Source organism: Rhododendron vialii, chromosome 1a, assembly GCF_030253575.1.
Source record: "Rhododendron vialii isolate Sample 1 chromosome 1a, ASM3025357v1".
NCBI classification, from domain to species: domain Eukaryota; kingdom Viridiplantae; phylum Streptophyta; class Magnoliopsida; order Ericales; family Ericaceae; genus Rhododendron; species Rhododendron vialii.
In genome coordinates this window covers 17838535-17862175 of record NC_080557.1, presented here as the reverse complement: position 1 = coordinate 17862175, position 23641 = coordinate 17838535, and the positions used below count along the sequence as shown (strand labels likewise).

Below are 23641 nucleotides of genomic sequence, written 5' to 3'. Positions count from 1 at the left end.
GTCGACTGAACAGCGTTCTGGGGGGCTCCTTTTGCACCACCTCTACCCCATTCTCCCATCACCTTTGGCACCCCACTTCTCCACCAAGTGATTGTAGCCAGCCTTGTTGGCTGGTTGCACGGCCTTGCCTAGCCACCAACCAACTCCTCCTTCTATAAATACACAACCCCCGCCCCCGCCCCGCCCCCCCCCCCCCCCCATCATGCTTCATCTTAGAGGGTTACCATTTTTTCTCAAGAAAGAAGAAGGAGGTTTAAACACAAGCACCCCATATTGCACTCACCCCCACATAATCACTATCCAAGCCTCACCACCTCATTCAAGCCATCTTCAAGACACTCAACCAAAGGTATAATACTTTTCTGCTTATTGTTCGAACCCCTGAGGGGGGCTGACAGGGCCAAGGCTGGTAATCAATACCAGTTCTGGTCCTAAAGCCAGCAGAGTTACAAGTTATCGTGGAAAAGCTCTCCCACGCGCGAGATACCCACTCCATCGTGCGACTGTTCTAGTCAGCACGATATGGTTCTCATGGGGATGGGATCCTTGTCCTCGTTCATTTATGATCTTATGCCTTCCTATGGAAAATATTTGTGATATTTCACTATCTTGTATGCTAAAATTTGTAGTTAAACTTAGAACTTTTAGTTATTCAGCTTGAGAATGCCCCTGGTTTGCTCCTGAATATGTTCTCAGAGCACAGGCATGCAAAGCAGTTCCTGGAAGTCCAGTCAGAACCCTCGCGCGATGGTTGTCTTAATTCCAGAAACTGCCCTTGCATGGGCAGCTTGGCTTTGGCCTCTGTTTAGTCACCCCCACTGTTTAGGGGTTGTATTTCAAAATCATTACTGCATGTTGTAATATTGTTTACTTTCAAGTACTTATAAACTGCTTGGTTTGCACCTGGGTGAGCACTGGTCCTTCCAGAGCCCAGAAGGGGGTAAAGTTCAAACTGTTGGTGAGGCATCACTACTCGCGCGAGTGTATGGGATTGTCGCGCGATGGTGTATTTGCATGCAGGTTGATCCACGCATGCAAGTTGGCCATTATTTGTGCTGATCTCATATAAAGCCCTGTTTTGGTGTTTGATCGAGAGTGTTGGGTTTTATCCCACTTTTTATTTTATTCCATTCATCCATGATATATCCATCACATCCTGCAAACATATTACAGTATTAATCCCCGATTAACTGTTCCCCCGCCCTAATTAGCTAAAAATTGATTAATGAAACAGAATTACAAACATTTTTTCGCAAATGCCTAAAGTAGAGACCGATCTCCGGATTGGGCGAGAGGGGTGCCATAAAACCCTTCCCCTCTCATAACCTGGCTCCCGAACCCAGATATGGTCATGACGGACTGGTTTCTTAAACTTTTTCAAATCAAAACAGCGCGGCAGGTGCTTCGAAATACGGTTCCTTGGGTGTCGGACCTTCAAAACCCGAGTGGCGACTCTGTATTTTGCGAGCGCTTGCTTCCCCGCTCGCGCTCCCTCGATCTGGGCCCTTGCATTTTGGAATCCGAAAATTCCAAGGGCACGCTGCCCACAGTGTCCTCTTAAGTATGTTTTGTTTTTAATTCTAATTCCTCCAGCTTTAGTGTACGTGGAATGCTTTATATGCCTGTACATATCTGATACACTCAAGTCTTACATGTTTGCTCCAAACGTTTGTGAGACAAAGTGACAAACTTGTATGTTGTATGACATTTTTGCGGAGCGTGTGGTAGTTTTTTTAATGCTTTACAGTTAAAGCAATGTCAACTTAATTGTGGTAATTGGTATTTCATGGTTCAAGCCGGCGTGGATTTTTCAGGTTCTCTTTGGAAGGATCTAAATATTTAGGCTCATGAAGTACATAGACCGTCTGACAAGCCTTTCATCTGAATTTCATTAGAAACCCAATTTTCCCTTGGCCAAAACGGGTGCTGATGGGGACTAGGGTGCTATAGTCTTCCTTCTTTTTCTGGTGTTTTGAAACACTTCTTGTATGGCTACCGAAAGTAATTCTTTATTTAGGGCTATGTGATTTACCATGTCCGTGTAAGTCGTGGAGGGCGAAAGCGACCAGTTCCTAAGGTTCTCAACTCATAGTGGCTCAATGAGGTTCGTACGAGAATCACTTGTGATTTCAGAAGGGATATGGCTTCATCCTAGAAGCCAGATGTGTTCGCCTACCGAACACTATTGAATGCTTGATTAAGGAGAGTGAGGCCTCTGGGGAATATATTCCTGTTGCGGGAGTGTAGTTGTGATACAGGCTTCAAAGAAGCAAAAAAAACTGGGCATTCATGTACATTTTAGTGGGAGATTGTTCAGTAGATAGGCAAAGAATGTATCAACCTAATTCGAAGATGGTTTCCAAGCCTATCTCCATGGATGGTTTATTCAGAGACATTTTTTCCATGGTTTTATCTTAGTTGTTACCACATTTGAGGCTTTTAACCACATTTGAGGTACTAATTTCTGTGATTTCGCGTAATGAACAAACCTTTTTCGCGCAATGAACAGTACTATACATAAGTTGTTTCTGCTAAAACGCAAAAAATCGTTACAGAACGTTTGGAATCCATCACTTTCTATGCAGTGTGTGCAGACGGAAACCAATAATAGTAGGGCGTCGGCTCCGGTGGACCAAATGTATTTCAAAGGATTGAGTAGGAAGCAGGGAAAAAAATTTGCCTGACCATACCATGAATTTTTCAATAGTACAAACGATAGAATAACCCAAGTACAGGAGTGCTCTCCAGGAAAAGGGAATTAACACTCCTCAGGTCAATTTCTTCGTCGACGTTGTGGTTGTTCAGCACTTGCCTGATCGTTGTTCAAGGCTGTCATTATGTCATGCCGCACGACTTCCATGTCCAAAGTATTTGCAGACTGAGGATATAGGAAACCTTCAGTGTCCTCCTGCGCCACATATGTGGGATCAATGTCTGGCAGATCCTAGAACACGTACCTCTCGTCCTTCCAGATCGCTTCTTCCAATTCGTCATCGTGTACAGAATTCCGTATAATGTAGTTGTGTATTGCCATGGAAGCAATAACAAACAGCTTATGAATGCGAAGTGGATAAGTTGAGGTCTCCTTCATCATTCTCCACCGACTTTTCCACACCCCAAATGTCCGCCCAATTGCAGAACGAAGTGATGAGTGCCACCTATTAAAATATTCGTACGGATCCATATGCCGTTTTTGTGAACGCCTAAAGTCTTCTAGTTGGTACGTGTAGCCTTTGTATGGTGCGAGATATCCGTCGCTATTTGGATAGCCACTGTCCACCAAGTAGTATTTACCTGAATATGGCATGACCTTATTTCAAAGACGACACATCAAATGCCTACTGATGGGCAGAGCATGAGTTGGGGCTAATCACGTGTAAATATAATCAAAGCATTACTTGGTGGTAATTGTGCATTTCACAAAAAAATGTTAGGAAAAAAACTTGTAAATCTGGGACAATAACATTACCGTTTGGCGGATGGGGAAACATATGTTTGCCCCTGCCGTAAACACATTCTCTGAATACGTGGTAATCGTGCATCGATCCCTCCCATCTAGTTGAGGCAAATGTGAAGCAGAGATCAAAATCGCAAATGGCTATTATGTTCATCGTGTGGCCACCCTTGCGACCAAAATATTTTGTGGCATCTTTCGGCGGCGGGTTGCAAAATACATGCGTACCATCCATCGCCCCAATGCAATCTTGTGAATGATGTACATAACACATTAGTTTACTGGGGTGACGTCAAATACTATATGGTTTTTTTCTTAACATTACCAAAGTACGGCAAATTAATATACAGCCTTCTAACTTACCATGAAATGTCTATACTAAGGTCTATGTGACAAGTAAGAATGTGGGTGATTATCGCGCGGTTGAATCTCTTCTTTGGCCATACGCGTCACACAAACCAATACTTTATTGATTTGCCTTGAACAGGTAGCCTGCCCACGGTTTAATAACTCCCCCACGAGTTTTAAGGAGCATCCACGCAATATGCATAAAAACATTGCGATGCTCTCAAAAATTCCGATTGCATGTCTTCGTATTGTGTGGAAGCCGTATTTGAAAACCAATTCCTCGCATAGCTTCACGAAAACTTTGCTTGTCATGGAGAAGTTTTCAGGACACCTTCTAGCATTTGGGCAAGTTAAGACTGACATCACCCAATCAAAATCGTTGTGTGTAGACGTATGGTACGGTATCCTCACAATCTCAACTGGGACGTATTGAAGTGCATGATTCTTAAGCATTTCAAGATATTGCACATCTTTCTCGTAGACAGCGTGTGCGACATGTTCAGGAACATCATCTTCATCTTCAAGTAACAAACTTTCGTCGGTTTCCATGGGATCCTCCTCTTCCGTTTCACTTGCACCATATTCACCCCCATCTTCGGTACCTTCATTCTGAAACCCACCGCACTAATTGGACGAACTCCCGTGGCCAGTCCCACCGTAACAACTCCCATATTCAGTCTCTTCATTACAAAAGAGACCTGCGTTTGACGTACTCCACAATGGAGCTCCACTACCAGCTCCTGACCAAAGAGAAGTTTGGTTGTCGTGAGGCATGGGAGAAGGTCTTACGGGGGCTTGCCCTCATGCCCCTCCCACGTCCAACGCTCGGTGACAACATGCTAGTATGTGTATGTTGTGAGGACTGCAAAAAGCTGGCTTCTTGTGCAGCCTGGTCGAAGTTCGGTTGGTCATAATAATGGGAGAAGTGTGGTTGTTCATAAGACTGCAATAATTGTCGTCGCGGTGAAACCTGCGAGAAGTTTTGCTCTTCTGAAGGCTGCAAGATGGCTTTGTGGGGGGTTGACCTAATTCCCTTACCACGTCCACCTCCCGGTGACGACATGCTTTGGAAAAAAACAACATAGTTGTTTAGGTACAAAAGTTCATATTACAATAATGTGCCCGAACACATTTACATAACTAGCAAACCCATTCATTCATCTGAAACACAGTAGAAGTCCCAAATATGACATCGATTTCTACAATATTACAAGGTCTTATGCAGTACGAGTATTACAAAAAAACGTACATAGGAAAACACATAGTACAAGTGGGTTTGGATTACAAAAGTGGAGTTAACTTAATTCTTGTCTTTCATTTTAAAATTTAGTGCATATTTGAACGCATTGGCATGGCTAAAGACTTTCGTTAAGTTAACTTTAACTTTTTAATCCAAACTTTTACAATGGCATACGCAGTAGGACAACAAGTAGTAGGACACAAATTACAATTCCAATAAGCATTAAGGTCCGGACGGCATTTTCTAAAGCTAACATGCGTTGACTTAAGTTCTGGCCGTTGAAGTTGTAAGCTTCGGATGACTTCGTGAAATGGAATGACCTATCATCTTGAAAATGGGTGACATTCGGAATGCTTTCATTGCACCAACCATTCCACTCCCGGCAAGGCTACTCAGAAAATAAACAAATAAAAGGTCACAACAAAGATTGTTTAAGGGGGTGTTCCGCTTTTTAAAAAAAGTAACTTTTAAAAAAAGAAGGTAATTTTAAGCTCAAAAATCATATGTTTACGTAAATAATTTTCCTACAATGGTGAACTTGTTTGATAGATCTCATTGAAATCTTTTAAACGGTGCAAAAAAATTAAAAAATTATTTTCCATTTTTATTATATTTGAGCTTTTCATTTTTATTATATTTGAGCTTTAAATTACCCTCTTTTTTTCTAAAAGTCCCTTTTTTTTCTAGAAGTTCCTTTTTTGAGAAAGTGGAACACCCTTTAAATCATTTTCCTAAGTGAAGGTCACAAGAAGTGAGAGGCTTACAGGGTCACCAGGGCAGTCATAGTACCACTAGCCAGGGTGCTTTGCGCGGGAGCCAGATTTTCTTGGAATGCAAGGACCAGCTCCATAAATGCATAGCCTTGTGGGCCATGTAGAGGTGGCATTGGACGCAGCGGAAGCCATGTGGAGTGATTGGGAAATTTGTTATAACTCTAATATGGAAAACAGGTTGTGGACAATTAGAATGTTGGGGTAACAATATGGTAATTTTAAGTTCTCTATCCTCGTACTAGACAAATGCAGGATAAGGAACGCTCGGTGACACATTGAAACCGGACTAAGAAAATGACATGATAACAATTTCGAAACAATAACAAAAACCAAATGAAATTAATGCAGAGGAAATAGCAGGAAGTTGAGTTGTCTAAGACTACATTGTTCAAATTATACTGACTTGCAGACTAGTCCCAAACAACTCGCATTTGCTAAATGATGAGATATTGCAGTATGAGAGACATTAGATTCTCTAAAAAATCTAATTGTAGACTACTGAAACAGTACATATCTATGTAAACTGTTCTTTGTGAAAAGAACGCACCCTTAGAGCATCTCCAATAGACTGAATGACATCCTAAGCAAATTATGTTGTTTAGTACGTAGTCACGTTTGTAGGACGACTTAACCTAAGGTCAATAGTCGTACGTTTGAGACCGTAGGCTTAATAACGTATAAATTACCAGCATAGTGACTTGCAAAAAGATAACCACTATTAAAAATATTCTTCATTCCAAAATATGGGAGGTCACCAACATAATCAATGTGTTTGTCAATATATCAATTATCAACACAGATGACGGAGGCTTCAAAAGCTGTAATACTTACCTCCAGCTAACAAATATGGCTTCATATGTTGTCAAATGCAGAGGAAATAACACGCAGATTGACATCTATGGACAATGCAGGATTGATATGCAAGTGTGACTAATATGAACGAGTTCTTCTCTTTGTCAGTAGGTGTCATAATGCTTGTCAATGCAATGATTCTATAAGAAGTATCTTGATGTACAGAAAGGGAAGTTAATATCTCAAAAGGTCCTTCCACATGTACTCTGGATGACCAAGTACATGTTGCTTTTCATAAGATGGCAGTACCCATGAAAAAGTATAAACTACATTTCAATCCCATGACTTTCATACGCAACATTTGGAGGAAAATGAAAAAAAAAAAAAAAAAGAACAAGCAACAAGTAATCAATTACATGAACCAGTTTGAGGGAAAGATGGAGTTGTAGACAAATGTAAATCAAGCTAACCATCTGCTAATTACTTCAACAACCAAAACATGCAATACAAACTGGCAGTAAAACCACCGACATCCCAATCCAAATCAGCTGGAAAATCGAAATAAAAACCACCGGCCACCGACATCCAAAATTCACGAAATCAAAACCACCGCCAAACTCTATTGATTTTAACTTCTATTTGGGTACACTAAAGATCCACATTGAAAATAAAACCCAGACGGAGCAATATGAAAACTTTTGAATCAAACGCACACAATATATGAAAATCCAGCATCAAAACCCAATTGGAGTAATCTGAAAACAGTGCGAGATTCCGGCCACATTCCTCGCCGTCGGTGCCGGAAAACCCAAAAATCGTTACACCAGACGAAGAAGGCAAGAGAGGGACGGGTAACCTTTCTTACCTTCGCCGGACGCAAACGACGACGACAAGGCCGTAAAAAACACAGATCTAATGCTTGTGAAGACAAGGGGAAAGAGAGAGAGAGGGGAACTCACTTGGAGCGAGTGCTACAGTCGTCCGGCAGGACCACCGAGCTACAGTAGCGGCTGCTACGAGTTAAGGCCCGTTTCGACTTCTGGAGAGGGGGAGAGAGAGGGCGGCGAGGGGGAGAGGGACGGGGACTTCTGGCTGTGGAGACGAGGGAGGGCTGCAGTAGCGGCTGGGGTTTTTCTGTTGTGAACGTAGACTGAAGCCCTGGGAGAGAAAAATGGGGCAAGGACAGTATGGCCATTTCACTCGCGGACTGTGGGGAACTTCGACCAAAACGACGTCATTTTGGCCGAACATTTTTCAAAAAAAAGGAAGGCTCAAGATCTGGAATCACCCTTCTTTTTGGACCAAAAAAAACCCACTTTTTCTAAAACTGGAACGACTCCTTAGTGTAGCTACTTATAAATTGTAGGAGTTGATGGAAGGCCTAAGTAACTAGAGGGGTATGTAGTGTAAATTTTACACTTATAAACCAATTGTGATCAGAAGATCCCTCGATCTTCCCCTTTTCCTTATTCGAGATCTGGACTCACCCTTCTTTTTGGACCAAAAAAAACCCACTTTTTCTAAAACTGGAACGACTCCTTAGTGTAGCTACTTATAAATTGTAGGAGTTGATGGAAGGCCTAAGTAACTAGAGGGGTATGTAGTGTAAATTTTACACTTATAAACCAATTGTGATAAGAAGATCCCTCGATCTTCCCCTTTTCCTTATTCTTTTTTTCTGCTGGTTCTGTTCTCTCTCGTCTCGTCTCTCTCTCTCTCGTCTCTCTCTTACCAACTTCAAACCCGCGTGGTTCAAACGAAAAATTGAAGGCCTAAGGCTTGAAAATTACGAGGAAAGGCAAGAAGAAGACGTGATCTACGGACGGAGGGCCACGCATTGATCCGAATGAAATCTCAGTCGGCCGAAATTCGAGATTCCATCATTTTGGAGGTTTCTCTCTTTTGAGGTAGGATTTATGCTAAGTGATTAAATATGGGTGTGTGTATGCCTTGGTGTGCACTTAATTTGAGCTTTGGTTAGAGTTAATGAAATGATAGGGTAAGCCCTAGTTTATTTGTTTGGATATGTTTGCTACACATGAGTTTCGTTAGAGATGGGGTAATAATATTCATAATTATGCTTGAGTCATGCTGTTTTCGTTTTGACTGTATTGATATTCATATGTATAGGGTTCTCTTTGCTAGAGAAATTATGACTTTTGTTTTACTCTTAAGCATGGGCTAGTCATTACTATGCACTGAGTTTGAAGAAAGCAATTAGCGTAGATGGCATATTTCTATACCAAGTCTAATTTTCTTTGTCAATTTAGTAATTAAGTGGAAGGTACTTGATATATGGTTTAGGTACTTGTTAGTTAGTATATTTTGTGGACACTACATTGAACTTATCCTATTTTGGCTTATTTTGAAGCGTTTGGGCGAGTTATTCAAGGAAATTTGGTTGATTTTATTTGATTTGGGCTTGAGGCCAACTATTTGAGATATTTTGGAATATGATAGTTTCGTGATTTTGAGTGGGGTCAATTCTGACGCCGTCGGTGAAAGTCTTTAAACCTACTTGGGTCAATTGTGACACCGTTGGTGAAAGTCCGTAAATCCGCGCGGGGTAGGTTGCTTCGTCCTTCGGGTTAGTAGCCTGTAAAGTGCATGTGCTAGAGACATCTAGTACGGTTGTTGGTTGGTTGTATCAATGTTAGCAATGATTGTTGATGCTTGTCAGTTTCTTGTTTGATTCTTTTTGCGAAACTTTGAAATAGATTTTCTATTGCGTAATAGACATGGATTTAAGCCCAGCAATGGTCACCGGTGCTGTAGATGATTTGCTGAGTACAAATGTTTATTGCAAATGAACAAAATTTTTGGCTTATCACCATTAACTTATTTGGTTTTCAGATTTATCACATTGAGCTTTCTTCTTTAATAAATTGAAAAAATCCCAGGTGTAACAGTGAGAACATATTACCTAAGTATGTATTTGATTAAGTACCCCTTTTTCTTTCTATCGTTCCTATGTTTTTCTTGGTTTCTAATCTTAATGTGAAGTGTCTGTACTTGTTTTTAGAGGAGAAGTGAACCCTCATGCTTGCAATGGAGAATGGCATTAACTGTTGCTTCTCTGCTTCAGCATCGAATGTGTACATTTATTTCATTACTATCGCTATTGCACTTGTTGTGATACGGGTTTCGTATGTCATATACCGGAGTATCAAACCACTTCATACTAAGTCTCCACAACCTCTTAGTACTCTCATTGTTCTCGGTTCAGGTTTGCTCATTTGTTTGAAGTTAATTCCTTATGTTTGGACTTACTTGGAACTACCTCTTAACTTACTGATGGAATCGATCCTAATGTAGGAGGTCATACAGCAGAGATGCTCAATCTGTTATCTGTGCTGCATACAGACAGCTTTACTCCTAGATTTTACATTGCAGCCGCCACAGATAATATGAGTCTTCAGAAGGCACACTTGTTTGAGAATTCCGTGATTGACAAGGTAGATTCTGTTACAACTTAGAATGTTGGTATATAATTATTGTTTCTTATGTAAATACAAGTAAAACTCCTGGTTCATCACGGGAACAATTCCATCTTTTCCTCCATATGCTTGCATCTATCTACTTATATTTTTGGGGGGTTGCTGTAGTCTCCTGCCACCCATCATCTAGTATTGTATCTGGTTTCTATTGATTAACAAGTCTTGTGCCATTAGAGCATCTCAGGCTCTTACCAATTTTTTTATACTCAAAACTTTTGGGTAAAAAACGCTTAAACTCTCGCCACTTCTGGACTCAAACCTATACCCATCTGAGATTTTGAAGTTTAAAACTTCTTTCTGAATTTTCTGTACTCAAATTACTCAAATCAAGGGAGACTTAAAATCTTCAGTCAAATTTTGGAAGGTTAATTTGTGTCTTTCTGAATTTAAAACTACGTGATTAGTGAAGCTTTTACTTAAATTTACACCTGGATATGAGTCTTCCCACTAGAGTGTTCCATATAAAATCAAGCTTTTAATCAGATTTGTACTTGAGTTTGAGTCAAAGCTAAAGGTTAGAGATGGTCTTATGAGGCTACAGTAATTTCGGACTATTTAACCTTTGGCGAAGGACATTTATACATCTTGTGCTAGAGTGCATGTGTAGCTTGCTGCTGTTCGGGAAGATCAAGAAGGATTTTCCATGGAAATAAAAGTAAAAAATGTACTATCAATTTGGTCGGACAAGTTGTGATGATGTCAATATTGTGATTTTTTTCCCGCAAGTAGCATATGCATGTAACTTTGTGTGTCAAATTGAGAGAGGATTCTTGTTTTAGGATGTAGAAGACACTGTAACACGACTCCAATCCCATTCCAAAATGCTTACAAGACTCAGCAAATCAAAGTAACTCAAAAATGACGTTTTACATTTGTTTATCTGTTGCGTTCTATCCCTCGTTCTGAAATTTCAGGAATTCAGAATGGCTGCCCTAAAATGTAAGCTATCGCTTGTTTCAGCTACTCTATTATATAAGGTATAAGGATTTATATAACTTAATAATTGCATTTTGAGAACTAGTAAGAAAACTGAAGAAGTAACTAGTGAGATAGGAATTAGATGTAAATCTGATGTTTTGGCCGGAAATGTGCCTTTGCAAATAGGAAAATGTAAGAAAATTAACATTACCGCCTGATATCTGCTAAAGATAACGTATATATGAATGCAGTTGCAGAGTTCCAAAGGTGTAAACTTAAGTTGCTGGTCTTTTTGTGGTTGTAGTAAACCTGAGTTTCATCCAGTTTCATATGTCCACTTATTTAGTGCTCGGAAGTTCCATTCAATGTCATTGCAAGCTTTCATCCTTTAAGTGTCTGCATGTTGCTACGATATTATTATACTCTTACTAATGTCGCATGTCTACTGTTACTTATCAGAAAAAAAATGCCGCACGTCTACTGCTGAGTGCTGATGAAAATGCTTCAGCTCTTCCTAATTAAACTCGCTTCTGGAATTGGATTTGTTTGGAGGTTCAGTTTATGTTTCTTTGACATGCCTGATGTTGTTGAATACTAAAGAGTCACAACTTCACTTGTTCAAAGAAGACTGGTGGAAATTGAAGTTAGGGAGCTTGGCACTATTCACTTCCAGTTATATTTCCTCTGATTTTGTGGTTTATGTTGGTGTTTTTGTTTTCCCCGTGTTTTAGTAGGGACATTAGCACCGATAGAAGATAAGATGAGAATAAAGGTGGTTTAGACATTTCTATCATAGATCAGCCGATGGGGTAATTAGGAGTAGCGATATGGTTACATAGATGGAAGCACCAAATAGACTTTAGAGATGGTAGTGCAAAGGATAAAGGGTTTTTGGATATCACGGAAAACAATGCCCTTGCCAGAGCTCCATGGAGAAAACGGATGCATGTAGACGCTCCAATTGATTGGGGATTAAGGCTTGGTTTCTTTGGTTTGGTTTGTTAGGAGGGACATTTACTGTAGTTGTACACATGGAGAAAGAGTACTTTAGTGGTATTATGTGTCATGGTTTCGAGGAATTTGAAATCCAGAAAACTCTCTTTGTATAGCTTATGAAGTTTCCTCAACATAGTTGGATTATGCTTGCTTTTTTATCTTGTAAATAGTACTCAGATAAGTTATCTGCTGCATCGGGGATCCTCTAGTTTTTTCCGGTTACTATTGACTTATTATATGTTCAAAATAGTTTTTGGTTCCTGTAGACAGGGGTGCTAGAAAATGCCCAGTTTATGCAAATATACCGAAGCCGTGAAGTAGGCCAGTCATACTTAACCTCTATCGGGACAACCTTAATGGCTATTGCTCATGCTCTCTGGCTAATGATTAAAATCAGACCCCAAGTGGTACTAAATCTCTACTGTACCTGTTGCTTTTTGTTTCAAGGATACAGCTGTGTTTTTGTCTTAGTTTATATCTTCCACTTCAATATCCTACTTGATAAATTCTTTTTTTGGATTCTTTGATAGATTCTATGCAACGGCCCTGGAACTTGTTTACCTCTATGTGTGATTGCATTCTTTTTCAAGGTTAAGACACTTCGATTTCTGCTAGCTTTATACATCAACTTGATTTTTGATTTCTGTAAATTGGCAATTAAGTTTATTGAGAAACTTTTGGATGTTGTTGACAGGTTGTGGGCATTAGATGGTCATCTACCTTTTACGTTGAGAGTATAGCGAGGGTGAGGAGGCTATCTTTAACTGGCTTGCTTCTTTACGAGTTACACATGGCGGATAAATTCTTTGTACAATGGCCACAACTACAAAGGAAGTATCCTCGGGCTCATTATGTGGGTTGCCTCATGTAGTTGATTCGGTACTACTTCGTTGTGATTACCCTCACTTTGACCTCCCAATTATTTTCTTGTTTAACCAGCATTCTTTGAGTTATAGTCTTCTTTGCACCATCATTTTCAGGGCTGAAGCAGCCGTTTGCCATGAGTACATTTTTGCCTGCCGAAGCAAACGGAGCATGAGTCGCAATAATATATTTCAAAAGTGTCCAGTTTACACAGTTGCTGTCCAAGCAAACAGAGCACAAGTCACAATAAGATAATTCGAAAGTGTACAGTTTAGACAGTTACTGTAATTAACTTCATGAAATTTGATGGGAGATACCTCTAGAGGCTTTAATAATGATTTGTACTAATGTAGTAACTTTCGAATTAGATTTATCATTTTGTAAATGGTTCACGGTTGTTTTTGGCCACTAACTCCTAAATTTGATCTCGCTTTCTGCTTTAGGTTTGAATATCTTCCTGGGATTTTTGTAACGGAGACAAGCTTACGGATGGCTCATAATGTACCTACAATTCGTTAACATTTGTGCTTGACCGTTGCCATATTTTTGGGATGTGTATCATATGCGTTCCCAAAATGTATTGATTCATAAAGGAAATGGTATAAATCATATTGCTGAAAAAGTTACGATTTTAGTGTAAAAGATACGACAACACCAAGATGTTATGATCCTAGAGAAAATGTTACGAATCATAAACGTTATGAATTTTATTGTTGAAAAGTTACGATTTTGTAGTGTAAAAATTACGAGATGTCCCAAGATGTTGAGTTCTAATAAAAATGTTACGAATCTTATTGCCGGAGAGTTACGAAATATACCAAAATATTATGAAGTGTGTATGAATCATGTAATAAATGCATAGGGTACCCACTATTAAAGGGGGTGTAATATTGACTTTTCCGAACATTATTATTCCATAGGGCAGAGCTTTTATATTTGTAGAGATGTCCATTAATTGTGAAATAAGCTTGAAACTATTTCCGGTAGTTCCATGTTCAGAAGTTTTGTTGGAGATGCTCTTAAACGGGTCTTTTTCTTGGTAAGATGCACAGAGCTTTGTGCATATTTGTGATAACTGTGGATACAGATTTTATATTTTGGCTTCACATTTTGCTACAGAATTTAAATTCAAAATTCTAGTAGAAGTTGAAAAAATGGTATGTTCCAGCTGCAAGATTGTGAGAATTTTATTCATTTTTTTCATTTTTTGAGAATTTGAATGTAGAATTCCAAAAGCTACTCAAATCAAGCTTTGAAATTTTGAGAATTTTATTCATTTTTTAGCTGTTTAGAATATGTAGAATCCAAGTATTGGTTATCTAGAATTTTCGGCAAACACTCTTTTCAAAAGCTAGAATTTCAAAATCTGCAAAAAAAATTCCCGCAAACATGCACAACTCCTTTTCAATTCTCACTTTTTAAATTTCAAGTCTTTAACAGTTTGGATTATTGGATGTTTTTGAAAGAAGCTTTTACGCTCGCACCTGCATTATGTGAAGTAGCTTTGAAATTTTTAGAATTTCATTTTTTTTTTAGCTTTTCAAAATCTGTAGAATCTGAGAATCTTTTATTTAGAATTTTTGGTTGACACTTCAAATTTATTCTAAAAAGCTAGAATCTCAAAATTTGCAAAAAATAATTTCTCGTAAACATGCACTAAATGACGGTTGAGAGCAGGAACAACCGGTCTTACTGAAGAATAATGAGACGTAGGTTCTGAAAGAGTTGATGAATGAGATCGTTGAGGCATTTAAGGGCAAATTATAGTTACCCCCCTCTAACTATGCCTCGCGTACACTTACTCCCCTCTAACTTTTTTTTGGCATTTAACCCCCTCAAACTAACGAAAATTCAAACGGTCATAACTTCAAACGGTCATAACTTCTTCTTCCAAAATCGAAAATATGCAAATTATATATCGATTTCGAGGTCTTGAAGTCAGCTTTCTAATGACACCAAAATCACATCACGATTCAAAGCACACAGAAAGTTATGATCAAAACGGTCTTTCTGTCTACCAGCCCTTACTCTTTTGATCATAAGTTATGATCAAAACAGTAATTAAAGTGGGGGGAGGGGGAAGGGGGAAAATGGTGGGGCCCGGAGGGGTTTTTTTTTTTTTTTTTTTTCCGGGGGTGCGAAAAGAGGCACTCTTGTTGTACTCAAAAGGCGTTTACCTAATGTTTTGTTGGGTTCAAACTCTGTTTGGTTTGTGGAACAAATTTACAATTACCTTGTCAATTGGCATGCAGTGCTGTCGCATGTGTTGACATTACTTTGTCCTAAGAATCTTATGCTTGATTGTATGTATATAGTAAACATTGTTTGTTGTCAAAGTTTGTTTCGCATTGATTAGTTATGATGTTCACGCCTTCAACCTAGCCAGTAAGGCGGCCTCTTAATTACTCAGTACAGATGTCTTTCGAATTGAATCTAAAGATATTACACTCGTGATTTTAACATTAATATCTTCATCCCCTTCCTTTAAGAAAAAACACCACACATAGGTACTCTTTTGAAAAGAAGTAAATGATCTACTTTGGGGTTGCCCATTTATACTCTCGATTATGACATGTTTGGATTAAAAACTTGTTGAATGCAAGCATTGGTTATTTCTCCCATTTTTTACATGAAATATTGGAGTATATTTGTGTTACTAGTTTACTACTTCCACATTAGGGACTATTTCCTTGAGCTAGGGGTTGCGGACGCTTGAATAGCTAATCTAGTGTGACAAATGTTGTTGTAATTCTGTTCATATAGAGTTTGATATTATTTATCTCTCCACCTAAAAAAAGTTGGTGAATATTATCCACCGAAAAAGCCACATCCCCCAAGGTACCCTAACTAGTATTTCTAAGTGTTGATGGAACAACTTGCAAAGACTGGCTTTAGGCGTGCTCTTTTGCTCAATTAATTGTTCCATATGAGAAATTTCACACAAGAAGGGTGAAAAATAGAAATATATATATATAATTCAACAATAGGGTACCGCCACGGGATGCCCCAGACCATTTCTCCACCACACAATCTGGTGCGATCTAAAAGACTAAGTGTGTAGATCCTATAACAATGTGTGATGAAGAAGAGTTCTGGGTGACAATGCCCCAATGACATTAAATAATTACTCAAGAAAAGAAAAAAGAAAAAAAACCTGGACCATAGATGAAAGCCGAAAAGAACCCAAAAAAAAAAATTCGCCGTATGCGAACTTTTGCTGTCTTGGAGGGATTTGCTGCACTTGCAAAACCCTCCAACCACGGAAAAAATTCCACTGCCAAGTGGATATATCCTATATGGTACCCGCTCGCGTATCCGAACCGTCCATTGCGTATTTAAACAGCTCAAATGTGAAGAGAGAGAAAGTGTTGAAATGAGAGGAGATAGAGGGTTTCAATCCGAGCTGTCCAAAAGTGTATCGAACGGCTCAGATGCGCCGAACAGATATCACGTAAGATATACTCGCTCCACACTGAAAAATCACTCTCCAACCACAACCTTCCTTCTTCTTTTTTGATCGGTAGCACAAACCTTCTTGATGTGACAAAAGGATATAATGTTACGGAGTAATATTTATTTCAAAATTACATGATATTCAAAAAAATCAAAATAACTCATTTTATTTAACTAAATAGATTAAAGGATACAATAATACTAGCAGTTAAGTATATAAGTTATGACCATATAAAAACACTTACTCTCACTCTCAAAATAGTGGTGGATCCCGCACAGACTAACATTACTATTGTGAGTGAATGTGTATAAGTGCTCTAATATGTACAGAATCTACCACTATTATGAGTGAGCGTGCGTAAGTGTTTGTGGTAGCATTGTTATAATACCAGTACCCAAAGCACTTGAACACACAATCACACAAACCCTACACTTTATATGAATGATTTTATATAGGAGTATAAGTTTTTGTGATTATAAAATTATTATAAATGGTATTTTTGGTATTTGTAGAGGAAACAATTGGTGGTGAAGACAAAAACTCCTACCAAGGTGCACTTTGAGCTATGATCAGAGAGGGAACGCGAAAATTACTTTCCAATATTTTTCCTATCCCCTTTCCCAGTGTACCAAAAAAAAAGAATATTTTTCCTATCCCTGCCAACGGATACTTGTGGTTGACAAGACGATAGCTTCGCCTCCTGTCCAGAAAAGGGCTCTCACAGAGAGCTTCTTCAATGGCTACTGTGGGCTTCAATCCCACCAAAATCAGAACAACCCCATCATTCCAACCTCACAAACCCATCTCCACCTTCTTCACTTCCTTCTCGTCAAAACCCACCAAAAAACTCCCCCTCAACCTCTCCCAATCCTCCGCCAAATCACCACCCTCCCTCCGCCCTCTCCGCGGCGGTTCCATATCCGAAAGCTCCGTTTCGGCACCTTTACAAGAAGAACCAGGGACAGTTGATGATGAAGAAAAAGAAAAAGAAGGAGATGAAGATGAAGATGAAGATGAAGATAATGACGACCCAACCGCAGAGCTGTGCTATCTGGACCCAGAAGCCGATCCAGAGACCATTACTGAGTGGGAAATGGATTTCTGCTCCAGACCCATTCTTGATATCAGAGGAAAGAAGATCTGGGAGCTGGTGGTTTGCGATAGGTCTCTCTCTCTCCAGTTCACCAAGTACTTTCCCAATAATGTCATCAACAGTATCACTTTAAAAGACGCTATAGTGTCCATCACTGACGAGTTGGGTGTGCCTTTGCCGGATAAAATCCGCTTCTTCAGGTGAACTCATTGGGGTTTTTTTTTTTCTTTTCCTGCAGATAATTTTTCGATGAGATCCTTCTGAATGGGCTAAGAGAATTGAATTCGTGGAGTTGTTATTCTCTTTAGTTTGCTTAACTGAAGAAATAATTGGAAAATAGAACATCAAGTACAAAATGAGGAATAACCCCCAGCAGAGACTGGTGGGATTCAATACAACATTTTGTTCATTTGCGTTTGATTGTGTCATAGCTCTCTAATTTGGATTAGGTTGATCGTTGGATGAGTTGTGTTGCTGATATTGACCCTAAAAGTAGTACCCGTCGCTCTCAATTCTCGCTCTACGCTCCCGCTCTCGATCCTTGTTCTCATGAATTTTAATATTTGGAGCTTCTTATCCCTAGTCTTATGCAATTTTGAAGGCCTATGTAATGCATTTTTTAATAGGGTTTCTGGAATAAAGAGAGCACTAGACGGAGGCAGTGTCAGACATGAGCGTTGTAATCTTTACTGCGTATTGTGGACCGTTTTTCCTCTTCCTGTGATGTAGGCTCAGACAATGAACCACATACCTCATGTCTCATGTTATCCATGTGATTTTTCTTTTCTTTTGATTGTTTGATTTGACCAAGTTCTTGCATAACCTTTTTACTTGTTTGGATAAGGGTGTGGAGTCTCGAATCCATGGGGAGTGCAATATGTGGGTTGGGTTTGAACACTTGCGTAGGATTAGCTGGTGTTTGAAATGTCTATGAATAGGAATGTGTAGGAATACTGGAGGATCAGGGTGACCCCTGAACGGGGAAATGGGATGAACCAGGGTATTGGTGTCAGGTTGGGTGTTTTGGGTCTCATGGTTGTAATATCCCCAGTACACTGTTGATTATCTATCTTGTGGATAGGCTGGTGGGTGCCCAGCTGTGTAAATCTCTGGCGTCGCTGCTTCTTTGGTGTGTGCGTGGCTTTGCTTCTATATGTGGTCGGGAACAACGTTCACAACAATTTCATGAGTTTTTGTTATTGCATGATATAGATGAATGACATTGATTGGTTTTGGTCTATCATTTGTAGGTCACAAATGCAGACAATCATTACAAAAGCATGTAAAGAGCTTGGAATTAAACCTATTCCAAGTAAACGGGTTGGTTTTCTCTCTTTTCCCTTTTAGTTATGATTTTTCATCTATCCATGGACTGTTACATACCATAACGGTGAAGTTCAAAATTCGTAGGCTTGGAATTAAACCTATTCCAAGTAAACGGGTTGGTTTTCTCTCTTTTCCCTTTTAGTTATGATTTTTCATCTATCCATGGACTGCTACATACCATAACGGTGAAGTTCAAAATTTGTAGGTGTGATAAACACACAGAAGTATTAATCTTTGTTCTAAGTAGAAGGTTGCAGTGTACTCTCCAGTCTGTCCAGCCTTGGACATAGTTAACTAGTAATTTTCTTTAACTCTTTGCATATCTTCATTGAACGACATGGGCCCTAATCTGAAGAACATGATGAGGGTCTTGAAACCTAGCTTGCCTTTAACCAAGCTTTTGTCTTGGAGACAGTCTGTAGTTGCGAGACAAATTGTGTACTCTTACTTCAAAAATTATGCAATGCTTGCTTTCCTAAATCATATTTAGCAAATGATCTCGGGTGTATGTCTGTACGCAACCTTTCCTTCTCAGACCCCATTGGTGGGGACTAAACCAGGTTTTATTTCCAACTAGATAGATTTCACTCTAGAAGAAAATACCACCAAGAGTAAATGCTTTGTAGAACTTGATACGTAGCAGAACATATGGAAATTGCTATTGGATTTAAATTTTGTTGCTTCCAGTCTCGAAGCAGGGGTGCATCCACAGTACTAATCGAACTACAATAAATATCCAGCTAACTTATGAGTTTACAAAATGTTAGATCTCTTCCCAGATTCGTCAATTGCAACATCCAAAACTAGTTTATGAGCCTGGGCGTCCTCTTCGCTTATTGCCAATTGGTTTTTAGTTGGATGCTTTAACATGGTGTTAGAGCCAGGCTTTTGGACAAGACTCTCTTGATTGATTGACCTTTTGTTCGTGCCTTAAGCGCACGTTGTATCGTTGTGATCCCTATGTTATTGCCCATTGTTTACCTCTCCACGTGCAAGCCAAGGGTCGCACGTGTGGGGGAATGTTAGAGATTGTCCCACATTGGTGAATTGTAACCGCCAAAGGTATATGAGCTTGGGCGGCCTCTTCACTCATTGCTAATTGGTTTTGAATTGGATGCTTTAACACATAACATCTTTTCGTGAGAAACTAAAACATGAAGTTAACAACTGGGTCAAACCGAACCAAAACCGAATAGAGTCTTAAGTCCCAATCAATTTGGTCGGCCACATGAATCCATTTTTATCTATTGAACTTGCTCTGTCAATGGCATTGTGTTCCATAATGTTCAAGAAATCTATATCTTTTTGAATTATTGCCTCTAATGTCAATTTTGGTCTACCCTCCCCTTAGGGTTACCCTCAATCGTTGCCATATCAATCCTAACTATTGCATTGGTCAATCTGTAATAGACATGTCCAAAGCACCTTAATCTATTTTCTCTCATTTTATCTTCTTTTGGTGCTACCCCTACCATTCCCTGAATGTTCTCGTCTCTAATTTTGTCTCGCAAAGTCTTACCACACACTCATCTTACTCACATAAGTTAACATTTGGGCCCTTATCTAGATTCGCAACGGCAGATTGATCTTTTGTGTGCTAGAAGTAGATCTAGGGACCGTATGAGAACCTAAGGATGGCTGTTGATCATTGGCTATGGATGTGGGCAACAATGGGTTGTTCATCTCTTGGCTCTCATCCATAAGATGCATGCTTTCGTTTTCTTTTTTGTATGCCGCATTTGACGGAGGTAGTTTTCAAATGGTTTTTCCCCTCTTGCAAAAAGACTTCTTTTCGAAATTGTGTTTGTTAAAATCTACCTATTCACCTGCTTGAGTCTCATGCATTTAGGATAGAGACAATTTCCAACCATTGGTGATGAGTAGAGGCCAATCAGTGGATTACCTTCCCACTCAGTACCTTAGTCGTCGGACCTGTCTGTGGTGACACAAGGATTGAGCCTTTCCATAAAGTCATTCATGGTTCTTGGACCAAAACCAAGTGGCAACTCTGAGTTTTGTTGAGTGTTTGCTAACCAAGTATTCGTGGTGTTGTGCCCAGTCATCATGCGCAATAAAGTGTACCCACCCGGGGTAGTCACTCAAGCGTTCCACCCGGGGACGGCGGCGCTCATATTAGCGAATCTGCTGGGGATAATTATTTAACATGGTATTAGAGCAAACCAATGGAAATGTTGTTCACATTCCAACTAGATTCATCAATAAATTTTCCATTCTAATTGGTGAAATAAATAGTTTAGTACATGTATTACTCATGCCTGTCTTTTGAACTCTTCATTTGCTGCACCCCAAGTTTATACCGATTGTGACCAATAGAATTTCAGTGAACCACCACCTGCATCAGCGTGCAACGGGTGAAAGTTCCATGTAGTAGAATATTCGTAACAATAGTTTTGCTACTTTGTTTCACATGCCTACTGTTCTAATTTTGCTACGTTTGCTTGGTCTAAATACCAGTGTCTATCACTACTTCTGTGGCTGGAAGATCGGTACGAAACTGTATATATACGTCATCCTGGCTTTCAAAAAGGAGCGAAACCGCTTCTGGCACTAGATAACCCGTTTCCTATGCAACTTCCTGAAAATTTGTTCGGTGACAAATGGGCTTTTGTCCAGTTACCTTTTTCAGGTACATTCTTATAACATTGCTTTAAAGTTTGAGGTTTTCATCTTCGCTTTCTTTTCCTTGATCTGTCTTTTGTTTTTGGTAAAGATCATGTTCGTTATCCTCATCTGTTGGTTTGCATCCATAAAGTCAATGGAAAATTGGAAATGAAGATGTCAATTTTCATTCTGCTTTAAAAAAGTGGGGTATTTTTTTATTGGAAGAGTGGTGTATTATGTCCTAACTACTCAGCAATCCCTACCCTATAAACAATCCAGTTTCAGTTGTTCACTTATCCTGGAAATAAAGGACATCATTTACAATTTGTAGCATTTCGTAGCAAAATGTTTAATAGTTTCCCGTTTCAGTTGTTCAGCAGGAGGCCTCTTCCTTAGAGACAAAGTATGTCTTTGGTGCAAATATAGACTTGGATCTTTTGGGGATTGAAATTGATGCCGACACATTGATTCCTGGATTGGCTGTTGCATCTTCACGTGCTAAACCATTAGCAGGTATGCCAATGTGTCCCTTTGGATTTAGCATCTGAATGTCAGTAGCGTGATATCATTTTTCTTGCACTTTCTTCACTACATCCATTTGTAATACATCCCTAAATATATGGCTCATATGTTGCCAAAATCAGGATTACTCCAACAGATTTATCATATCACCTTACAAGATCTCTCTAAGAAATTTTGCTTTGTGATACTTTATATAGCACAGTAGACCATAGAATTGCCGAGAATGGAAAAATAGATTGAGAAGATTCCTGATACAACTGGGACGAAAGAAAGGAATTAAAAAAGAATCTTGAACTTTATGTATGAAAAATTATAATATCATAATACCCCAGAAGACCAGAAATTTGTAATTGGTTGGTTTTTCAATTCTGCAATTTCTAGAGTCAGTTAACTGAGAAATTATAACCACAAACAATTTTGTTCTTTGTCGACAATTTGTGTCTCATTTTGTCCTTAGTATGCCAGGAGCAGACCCTCAACAGCATTTTCATTCCCAACTAACTGATATGTTAAGCCATACAAGTGTTCAATTATCAACAATGCTTTCTTCTCAGTTCACTTCTTTGTAACCAATTTATTTGGAAATTTGGTACATCTGCCGTTTCTATGAGGAAGCCAGATAAAATTCCTTTTTTTTTTTTTTTTGGTTCTCCCCTGCTTCAGGTTGGATGAATGGATTAGAAGTCTGTTCGATGGAAGCAGATGCGGCTCGAGCCTCCTTGATTTTATCAGTTGGAATTTCCACACGATATGTTTATGCCACGTATAAGAAAACCCCAGTAACAACTAGTGAAGCTGAAGCTTGGGAAGCTGCAAAGAAGGCCTGTGGAGGCTTACATTTTCTTGCCATCCAAAACGATTTGGATTCGGACCATTGCGAAGGATTTTGGCTTCTATTAGACTTGCCACCTCCACCTGTATAAACGTAGTGTAAGTAATAACAATTTCAACAAGGTTCCACCCCCTCCCCTTTTTTTTGGCCAATTTGGATTGCGCTTCATATTTCGGAAATTGAGGTTGGAATTTTTGTTTATTTGGCAAATAAATATGCTAGCACTTAACAGAAGTGAAATTTGAAGCTACTAAAATAGGATGGATTATGAATTCAAAATGAAAAGCTCTGCCTGGGAATCCTTCCATTTTTTTGGTTCAACCGACGGGAATGTCTGGGCCAGTTTTCGCGCTCCTCGACTAATCTCCTCCCCAGTCCGGTCAAAGGCAGGCTATACACGGGACTAGAGGATTCACAAAAAATTTCTTTCTTGCAGCCTGATCCCGAGAATCGAATCCTTTCAAGTGTTCCTAGATAACTTCCACTACAAGACATCTTGATATAGATTTGCAAACAAATCAGTTTCCAGTGTTAGACTATTTGACAGCATTAACAAAAGGATACCCAACGTCCCCCAGAGCAGAGACCAATTCTCCTTTCAGGATTCTTGAGAGAGTGGTTCTATTTGGACCCAATCAATTTCTCTCTAGCCCTATATTATTCCTAATATATCCTCCCATAAAAAAAAGTAAAAACACCAAGTAGCACTATGAATCGCTAACAGTGTTGCATCCATCCCTTTCTCCTCTCTGTAGTCCTGTTTTATTGTACTAGCAAAGTGTCAGTGCCTGAAGGCACTTAATAATTTACTGCACAACCTAATCTTGCAGCTTCACCCCTTCATGCCTATAGGCACTTTATTAAAAAAAAAAGTTTGATAACAAAACGACCAGTCACATTTCAATCAATT

General features: G+C 39.3%; 4 protein-coding genes across 11 annotated transcripts; 2 read left to right on the top strand and 2 right to left on the bottom strand.

Moving 5' to 3' along the window:
* Positions 1-2830: 2830 nt before the first annotated feature.
* LOC131317794 (uncharacterized) lies at positions 2831-3577 on the bottom strand. The gene is made up of 2 exons (XM_058347438.1): positions 3470-3577; positions 2831-3294 (listed from the first exon to the last, which is right to left on the bottom strand). Exons 1-2 carry the CDS (start codon positions 3540-3542, stop codon positions 2945-2947), a joined length of 423 nt encoding a protein of 140 aa, XP_058203421.1. The 5' UTR covers positions 3543-3577; the 3' UTR covers positions 2831-2944.
* Positions 3578-4555: 978 nt separating this feature from the next.
* On the bottom strand, positions 4556-7767 carry LOC131317783 (uncharacterized). Of its 2 annotated transcripts, XM_058347425.1 has the most exons (4): positions 7567-7767; positions 5807-5976; positions 5363-5430; positions 4556-4866 (listed from the first exon to the last, which is right to left on the bottom strand). In XM_058347425.1, the coding sequence occupies exons 2-4, from the start codon at positions 5926-5928 to the stop codon at positions 4604-4606; spliced, it is 453 nt and encodes a 150-aa protein (XP_058203408.1). In that variant the 5' UTR covers positions 5929-5976; positions 7567-7767; the 3' UTR covers positions 4556-4603. The 2 variants fall into 2 exon arrangements, with proteins under 2 accessions (XP_058203408.1, XP_058203399.1); XM_058347416.1 differs by lacking the exon at positions 7567-7767 and having other exon boundaries at positions 5807-6371.
* Positions 7768-8256: 489 nt separating this feature from the next.
* On the top strand, positions 8257-13504 carry LOC131317749 (uncharacterized). Of its 7 annotated transcripts, none has more exons than XM_058347404.1 (7): positions 8257-8514; positions 9630-9833; positions 9923-10062; positions 12285-12425; positions 12549-12608; positions 12713-12897; positions 12999-13401. In XM_058347404.1, exons 2-6 carry the CDS (start codon positions 9647-9649, stop codon positions 12887-12889), a joined length of 705 nt encoding a protein of 234 aa, XP_058203387.1. In that variant the 5' UTR covers positions 8257-8514; positions 9630-9646; the 3' UTR covers positions 12890-12897; positions 12999-13401. The 7 variants fall into 7 exon arrangements, with proteins under 7 accessions (XP_058203387.1, XP_058203346.1, XP_058203369.1 ...); XM_058347363.1 differs by adding an exon at positions 11019-11081 and having other exon boundaries at positions 8375-8514; positions 12713-13294; XM_058347386.1 differs by adding an exon at positions 11019-11081 and having other exon boundaries at positions 8385-8498; positions 12713-13294.
* A 3408-nt stretch (positions 13505-16912) lies between these two features.
* Positions 16913-22965, top strand: LOC131317726 (protein TAB2 homolog, chloroplastic). Its single transcript, XM_058347307.1, has 5 exons — positions 16913-17629; positions 18680-18749; positions 21231-21402; positions 21747-21890; positions 22563-22965. The coding sequence occupies exons 1-5, from the start codon at positions 17073-17075 to the stop codon at positions 22820-22822; spliced, it is 1203 nt and encodes a 400-aa protein (XP_058203290.1). The 5' UTR covers positions 16913-17072; the 3' UTR covers positions 22823-22965.
* Positions 22966-23641: the final 676 nt, after the last annotated feature.